Source organism: Cariama cristata, unplaced genomic scaffold (assembly GCF_000690535.1).
Source record: "Cariama cristata isolate BGI_N322 unplaced genomic scaffold, ASM69053v1 scaffold8778, whole genome shotgun sequence".
NCBI classification, from domain to species: Eukaryota; Metazoa; Chordata; class Aves; order Cariamiformes; family Cariamidae; genus Cariama; species Cariama cristata.
The window spans coordinates 30,382-39,320 of record NW_009632830.1 but is presented as its reverse complement, the minus strand read 5'-3'; the positions used below and the strand labels follow the sequence as shown (position 1 = coordinate 39,320).

General features: G+C 36.9%; 1 protein-coding gene across 5 annotated transcripts in view; it reads left to right on the top strand.

Moving 5' to 3' along the window:
* Positions 1 to 4,357: 4,357 nt before the first annotated feature.
* Positions 4,358 to 8,939, top strand: part of EZH2 (enhancer of zeste 2 polycomb repressive complex 2 subunit) — a 29,846-nt gene continuing 25,264 nt past the window's right edge. For 2 of the 5 annotated variants that reach the window (XM_009706524.1, XM_009706521.1), the window contains exons 1-3: positions 4,358 to 4,476; positions 5,017 to 5,118; positions 8,073 to 8,189. In XM_009706524.1, coding sequence (XP_009704826.1) covers positions 4,360 to 4,476; positions 5,017 to 5,118; positions 8,073 to 8,189 — 336 coding nt within the window. In that variant the 5' untranslated portion in view covers positions 4,358 to 4,359. Of the gene's footprint in view, positions 4,477 to 5,016; positions 5,146 to 8,072; positions 8,190 to 8,939 lie in introns of all 5 variants that reach the window. The other 3 variants (XM_009706520.1, XM_009706519.1, XM_009706522.1) reach the window with 2 other exon arrangements.

Here is an 8,939-nt window from a genome sequence, read left to right as displayed (position 1 = left end):
CAGTGTGCCAGGCTGGGACTAGAATAGAATCCTTTGGGATGTCTCGCCATGCTTCCCAGCCTTCCCTCGTATGCAAAGAGGAGTCATGGCAAGGTTTCCCTCCTTAGCGCGGTGCCGGGTAAGATCTGGCAAGGTTAGCTCGGGTACTGCGTGGAAGTCAGTCTGCACTTCGGGAGATGAGCTTTCTCTAGGAACAGTGTAACTGCTGTAGAATTGTGCTTGCTTTCTTGTATCTCTTTTGGAAATGAGATTATCTGCCCATAAATAACTGAGTTGACTGCTACATGGTTTCTTTTTTTTTGGATAAAAGTTCTGGAGACTGGGATCTTTAGCAGTTACATGGTTTCGGTAGGCTCTTCTTGTGAAGAGGATGAAAAAAATAGGAAAGAAAAAGATTTTAAAACAATAGAAACAGCTAGCGGGATTCAGAAGGGGAAATGGGGACAGAAGAGGGACGTGGCCTGGGGGCTCTCCGAGTCAGACCATAGCACTGAGACAATCCAGTATCATGTTTTTATTTATTAAATGGAAACTGTTTAACATTATGCTGTCTTCTTAAGACAGGCTTAACTATTCTTAGACAGATGAGATTTAGCTTGTGGCGCTTGTGCTGCTGTAGGGAATATGCTAAAACTTTATAAGAAAAGTTGACTAGTTCTGACAAATTGATCTTAACATTCACTAGCTTCTCTGCTCTGAAATCCTAGCTGCAAATCCCATACAGTATAATTTAATGACAATGTATAGGCTTTTTTTCTTGTTTAACAAAGTAAAAACTCTGTAGTTTGTTGCAGCCCAGAGTACTTATGCATGCGAACAGCAGAAATGGTAGAAGAAAGTGATTTGGGAAAGGTTTTTCTTACCCGTGGGTACGAGTGCGGGTGGACCAATAGCAGGCTTGAGACAGCATCTACAATCCTGAATTTGCCCCAGAGATTCAGTTTATGTTGATGTTTCCCTCAAGTCATTTAATTCTCCAAATTGCTCTTCCTTTCAAGGATGAAGGTAGTGTCCAGCACCCTTCTGTAAGAGTTCATCTTTCTGTCTCATTTTTTGTTTCCCCAGCCCTGACCCAATGTGGGCTGTCCTTGTCCGTGAAACTTCTTATCCTAGTTTCTCAAGTTCAGTTTCTTAAATGTATAGTTTTGGGGGTAACTTTTGAATTGACATTAGAAATTGTCGGTGGCATTTGGCTGTAGTCCTGACGTAAAGATGATGGATCAACGGCACTGTGAGAATCAACTCTCTCTGCTATGGGTATGTTCTCCTCTCCCTGCCTTGGTTATTTTTTTCCCCATACTTTCTTCTAAGATCAGGGACAGAAAAACAATTACCTCTTACCACTGTACATGTGTTAACAACACTGTAATTCTACGTTGGTGATGTTCAGCTGCCCAGAAGCATACAAATATGGTTCACTTGGTTTGAAAAACTGCTGCTCAAAATCAGAATTCCTTCATAAATTTTCAGGGATTTTCAAAATTGATACAAACATGTACCCAGCACACTTTGCTTTTTTCTTAGCTATAATTTTTCTGTAACCTATAAACACATATGCTTCCTTTCCACTAAATGGTTTTTCTCTTAAGATGGACTTGTGATTTAAGAGACCGTTTCTAATTTGTTTACACCTATTTGACTTAATGCACTATTTGTATCCCACTGGCTGTTGCACATTAACATTCTTACTTTATCTGGAGGAACTTTTTTATGCTATAACCTGACATATGCAACAGTGCAATCTTTCCTTTTCTGTGATTTTGTTATTTGGTGCCTTGAACATTAAATTGTTCTCTATGTTGTGCCCCAGATAGCAGCTTGAAACTAGTGTTCTTCTAAGTCCCATTTGTTTGCAGGTGAATGACCCGAGTGTGCATAAGTTATGCTGTTTTAAAAGGAAGTATTTATCTTCTTGTGAAGTATTATTTTTCTTACTGTTTTAATACAACGGGTAACAATGATGTTCATTACTGAAAAATTGAATAATTGGATTTGTTTATTTGATGGGGATATATTTCTCTTGGGTCTTAAATCCTTGTTTGTGGGGTCTTCTGGGGACTATATTGTTGTATGAAAGAAAGATGGAAATTCTCTTGTTTTTTGGTTTTAATCTAATTATATGTGATTTCCATATAGATCTTCTGATAAGCAGGCCTTATCTGGAAATTTAATTTTAGTTAAGAAAGCTTTTTTTAAGCCTGAGTCGTTTGTTATTCTCCAGGAAACTAGAATAAGAAGAGCTATGGTTGATGCAGTAGTAGAGTGAATAAATGTAATCTGTGTTTTGTTTTTATGGGATGTGCTGCTTCAGCATTGTCAGCTGAGCTTTCATTTATCTTTTGAATTCTTTGGTACTTTTTCCATGTCTTTTGGCTGAACCATAACTGAAGTGATTTTTGATGTTCTGTATTACTTACAAATTGAGATTCTGTCTTTCTGTTACTTAAAGATACTTATTCTATGTTTAATTTCTTTCCAGTTAATGGGATGTTTTTCCATATTTTTGCTTTGCTTAGTTTAGCATATAATACAATGCATTTTTCTGTACTTCATAATGGTTTTATGCTGTTCTCCAATATCGTAAGGCACATTGAATCACTGATTGTCTTTACTCTGCTCTTAACATGAATGGTCCAGGATTTTTGGTTTTTATTATTTTGGGTTTTTTATCTCTTTCTCTTGTGACCACTGGTGGTGTGGCAAAAGAGATACAGGTGGATTCCGCTTGCCACCTTGAGGCATGGAAACAGGGCAACTGTATTTGATGGTTTTCTCTAGATTTACCTCCCCAGCTTGTTCTCTGTCCTCCCCTTCTGTCTAGGCAGGTGCTTCGGGCATTGTGTGACACTTATTTACAAGCTTTGCCTTTTTTCCCCAAAGCATACTTCCCATGATTTAGGTCAGCAATTCTGCCATTGTTTGTTGATTCATTTTCATTCTAAATCTGAAAACCCAACAATTTTTCCTTACAAAATATGATTTAATGTCTTGCATAAAAATGGGTGTCAGGCTCTCATGACTATTACCTTTTGTGCAGTGTAAATGAAGGCGTAGTATTGAGAATAAACAGGTTCTGTATTGATTCCCCCCCTTCAGTCATCATAAAGTCTGATAGAACTCCAATCCGACCTGTACAAAACTGCTGAAAATAGAGCTCTGCCTACAGCCGCAAAGGGCTTTCGATAACTTGGATAAAGCTGTACTCGCGACTGTCCGGGGGGCTGCGGTGTGGGGCAGGGGAAGCCGCACTGGGCATTCGACTCCAGCCTGAAGAAGACACCTCTGCTCGTGTTGCCCTACCTTGATAATTGGAAAGGCTGAAATTGTTTCTGCTCAAATTGATTACCCTTGTTTGAGAATGTCTTAACTTCAGGCAACTGGATGTTTCAGTTCACGATGGCTATGGTGAACGCTATTTTGAGCTATTCGGTGAAATACTGTAGGTTGTTACAGCGCAACTCTTGAGAGGAAGCCAGTCTTCGATGTAGTGGTTTTGTTTCAGGATGCTGTCAAAATAGTCGTTGCCAGCCTAATCACAGCATACGGTCTTGATTTTGAAAAATGCTGAGCAGATTGGCCTATTCTAGCAACGCATTTGGATTATAGTGTAAAAATACAACTTCATTGCCAACAGTCCTGTAACATAAAAATAAAGCACTTGGTACTAGGAGGGTGATCAGTAAAAGTGAAATTGGTGTCCTGTTTGCAGTCCGCTGGGCAGTTTGGGATTTTGTAGAATACTTGAGAAAAGAGCAAGGTGGCTGTTTCAAAACTCTTTATGTCTGAATTTCTAGAACTTTTTGATGCTTGAATGACTGGGTAGGAGGACTATACTCAGAGAGGCTACCTCTCTGCACTTGAAATCAACTCCAGGAGCCTATTCTAGGAGTTGGTATCTTACTGAAGAGGACCACTCCTGTGAGGAGGGAAGGGTTTATCTGCCATCAACATAGCTGTCCAGAAGCTAATTTACTAGACTGCTTTCAAGAATTTCCGTGTGTATCTTTACAGGGGGAATCTTGCTTTGTCTTGCTTAATTCCTTTAAATCCATTAGGTACCTTTCGGGATAGAGGCATTATAAGTGCTTAAAGCAAATGTGAAGGGTCCCACTGCTTTGTAATTAAAATGACTGTTTCCCAGTGTCTATCACTTAAGTATGTTTTTATGTTTTTTTTTTTTTTTTTTGGTTGGGTTGCAATGGTATTGCAAGTGTCTGATTGAAAGGAATTAAAGGAATTAGATATGAAAGGTATTTAGAGGAATGTCTCTATTCTACCTAACTTCACTCTAACTTCCTCTGTAAGCAGTGGTGTCAGATTTGGTAATATTAACGTGACACTGTCTCTTGTAGGATAATCATGGGTCAAACAGGAAAGAAATCTGAGAAGGGACCAATTTGTTGGCGAAAACGTGTGAAATCAGAATATATGAGACTGAGGCAGCTCAAGAGGTTCCGACGTGCAGATGAAGTAAAGGTATGTCATCTTTTGGTTCTGTTGCTTAAAAAATGGTACAAAAATTGATTTTCTTCTGAAGTATGAGTTGTCCTGCAATGAAGACCTGCGATAACAATTTCATTAAATACTTTGTTAACATATTAAATACTTGGCTTAACTGTGATCTTATAAACAGGTATGATATATTTATATGTGATTGAATCAGGCATGCCCTGAGGTATCAGAAGAGACTCTGGAGAGCAAGTATGGCAACTTCTTTAGCCACATACTCTTTTTAATTCCATTTAGAATTTAATTCCATGCTAAACCTCTGAGTCTCTAAACATGAGAACATGGTTTGAGTCAAAGAAAGGGAGAATGAAGTATATTGAGTGTCACTGACATTTAAACAAAATTTGGACGGTTGAGTTTTTGAGCCCCTTTTTTTTTTTTTTTTTAAAAAATCCTTTCTGCTTTTTTTTCTTTTTTTAGTAAATGTTATAATACCTTAAGATGCTAGCAGGTCAATTTAGAGTCTTTGATTTATTTGTAACTTTTGCAATTGTGATTAATTTTTAGAGTATGTTTAATTCTAATCGTCAGAAGATACTGGAAAGAACTGAAATCTTAAATCAAGAATGGAAACAACGTAGGATACAGCCTGTTCACATCATGACTTCTGTGAGCTCATTGCGCGGGACCAGGGAGGTTGGTTAACATGTGTTGTGGTAATTCCGCTTACAAGGTTGTTAGCACGTTTTTGTTTTATTACTGGAAAGTTGGCTGTTCTTTTTTTTTTTTTTCTCCCCAGCATGACATGACTTGGCAGCTAAATATTTTTCGTTCGAGTCCCTTAAAGAATTTATTTATTGTTTACTTCTATCATATCACTTCTGGAAAGCAATAAATACATAGCAGACTACCTAGGTTTGAACGACACAAAAATGAAACTTCTTTATTTGTGATAATACTTGGATCATACCTCAGCATGCTTTAATCAAACCATTTTGTCTCACTGATATTGGGAGTTTAATCGTACTGCTATTGGAGTGGACTCTCAGTGATACAAATGAGTAGTTACTTTGGTTCTTACAGAGTTAAAGCACATGAAAGCTGTGAACATACCTGCTTGACAAAGTCTTCTTTATATTAATATAAAGTCATTAATCACAGAGGTTCTAAAAGGAGTTAGTTGAGTTGATGCACCCTTGTGTTGCACAAGCAGACAGGACACTAAATTTGAAAAAAAGCCAACCAACCAAACAAAAAAACCAAACCACTTCCATGATTGTGATGTCATTTGAGCACCTAAACTGGCTTTCATGTTGGTAGCTTGAACAGTGGTTTAAGCCTACTCTGACTTTCTATATTCAGCCCAGGTTAATTTATCTTCTTTTTCAGTTGCTCTTTAGGCACTTCTCTAAACTAAGCCAGTTTGAAGATGTTTTATGTATAATAATCTAAAAAGCGAACTCTTTTCAGTAGGATGAGAATGAAAAGACTTTACTGTAAATAGGTTAAAAACCAAAATGAAACACTTTCTCTTCAAGGAAATTTGTCAGATTGTCCTTTTACTAAAATTTTAGTGGGGAGCTGGGGGCGTGTGTCAGAGGTGCATTCGTGTGCATGCGTGTTCAAATGCAAACAGGCAAGGACCTTTGCTTGATTGTTTTCTTTGAAACATGATTGAATATGCAATTACTTATGTACATATCTATACCTGTTATATGGCACTGTAGGATCAGAACTTCTGATAATAGTTGACACAGGTACACATCCAGTTTTCTCTTTCTTGTTAGTAAAAGATCATTCCTCACCATTCCTCTTTCTTTTTTCTTCCTTTTTTTTTTAGCTTGTTTCACTATTCTTTTATGTTAATTTCCTGCCTGAATTGATTTCCTGCCTGAATTGATAGAGCACACTAATTACTGCATTCAAATCCAGTCTCTCTCTCATGAATCAGAACTCTAATGCTTGATTTAAGATTGCCATAATTTATAGTGAGAGAGGTGAGACAAAGAAATGGTGGGGGTTTTAAAAGATTACTTAAAAATCTTTATTTCTTATTATGCTGAGTTTCTTAAGAGTTGCATGGGACGCCGGCTAGAAGTTTAGTGACCTGATAGAAAGGTTTTGTGAGAGCCTTCATGTGTTTGGTGAAGACTGCAGGGCATTGCTGGTGACATAGGCTTTCTCCAATGGCTAGTCCAGTCAGCATCAACCACAGACCGTAACATGGCCTGTGCTAGCCTAATAAACATTAAGCTGAGTTCTGTACCAAAACAACAGGGCAACCTAACTTAGACTTAGTACCAAACACTTTGAGTCATTTTGACATAGCTCGTTTGTCAGCCTGAGACTTCTAGTTCCAAAGATAAAAGTAATTATTTGTTTTTACTTCTGTATTTTTCTTTAAAAATACATGAAAAATATGCTAGGTGGCTGCTCGCTAGAAAATTAAGCATTAACCTGAAATGGGAATAAAGCACTAGCATAGGATAGTGTCTTAAGTATTGATATGCACAGCAGAAATCTAATTTAATTTGCTGCAGATTAAAAAGAAAATAAATAAATCTGGCTGTGTCATTCTACCGGGGTACCGTCTCTGTATACTGTTTGTTACATTACTTTGTGTATTTCTTTAGAAATGTGAAGCTCTGTTCATCTTTCCCTTCTGGAAAGGAGAAAGATCTTTTGTCTCCACTTCCTTTTTTCCTTTCAGGTACCTATGATAGCTGTTCTAAACTTTGTTTTACCTGCCTCCAAATCCTCTTTGTTGTACTTTTCCTAGCTTTGTATGTTCCTGTCTGCTTTTGTTTGTAACTTTTTTTTTTTCAGAGTTCTTCATACTGCTGTCCAAGTATTTGAGAAAAGTTGATCTGTGTCTGTTAACTGTTGAATAGATGCAAGAATAACCTAGAGGTTGTCTGTGTTTCTATGGCATGTGTATCTTTTGGAGGCTACATAAACCTCTGAATCTCAAAAAAAAAAAAAGTCCTGTAACTGAAAAACCATCGACATGTCTGGAGTTGCATATTAAGAGTTAATTTTCATTTTTCCATTGTAAGCAGTGAGCATAATCACAGGCTTGAGCATAGGATAAAGATAAACAGGGGAAACAAGGCAGGAATTAACAAGACATATGCAGGATTTATTTCCGTAAGATGTCTTTCTGGCATTAAATTTTTTTTTTTCTTTTAACATAAATAATACATGATTTCTGCAGTGTATTGATCTGAAGCCAGGGGAATTCAGTTGCCTCTCTGACTTGAGTAAATACTCTAACATCAGTGTAGCAGCAACAGGTACAAAATCTGTTTTGAGATATCAAACATAATTTGTATTGTAGGTTGAATAGTCTGAGTAAAATACTATCACAACCTCTTACTATTAAGTGGAAAAACCCACCATGATCTATTAGGAAAGGTGTTGACACAGAAATAATTCTTGCGTCTTTTTTTTTCCTGCTAAATCTATTCTTACTATTATGGTCTGATGCATTTTTCAAAGGCTGATACAGCTAATTTTGACAAACACTTTGAATTTTGTACATTGTAGAATGTTCTTCTGTGATTTTTTGTTTTGTTTTGTTTCTGATGTTGCTATGTAAGTTTAACTTCAACCTCTTATTTCAGTGCTCTGTTACCAGTGACATAGATTTTCCAAAACAAGTTATCCCACTGAAGACTCTCAATGCTGTTGCTTCTGTGCCTATAATGTATTCTTGGTCTCCCCTTCAACAGAATTTTATGGTAAGTTTGAAAAAGTGCTGGGAGGAGAAATGTATGGAGAAAACGGAGGGATTAATTTTAGAAATAAACCAGCCAAAATCTGTTGCCAGTTACCCTATCTTTTTGGTATTGGTAATAAGGTGGTAATAATCAGAAATAGGCTCCCCCAAATAAAATAAAATATATATGTAAAAAAAAGGTAACTTTGATTGCAAACTAAACCTCTGTCCTCAATGAACCTAAGTATCTTTAGAACCTTGCTGTAAAGAGACCCTAAATTTATTTAATTCAGGTGACCAATTGCCTCGTATGGTACTTACCAAATGTAGATTTATTTGAAAGCATATCATTAGTGTAATGAGAAATGTTTTCTGAGGGATATGAATGTCTTTATGTAAGACAATTGACCAATGGACCTGTAGCAGAATAGTAATTCTTATGGAATAAAGAGAACTTAATCCTGAAATAGTCTCCCCACATAATGGTCATTCTTCTATAACCCCTGAGTATAGCCTTTCCTTCTCATCAGCTTCACTGTATGCAGAAGCCATAACGTTAGGTTTCTGATGTAGGTGTTTGACTTATTTGAAAAGCTCAGCTTGTTACAAACCTTTGTCACATCATTTTGTATATGATCACCATTGGTTATTACAATCATAATCATAGCAAAGTGATTTAAATAATCAGTTTGATCAGTATGTGTACAGAGTTCTTCTTTTTCTACTTGCTTTCAATTCATCGGTGTTTGGATATTTTGCACTGCTGCAGAAT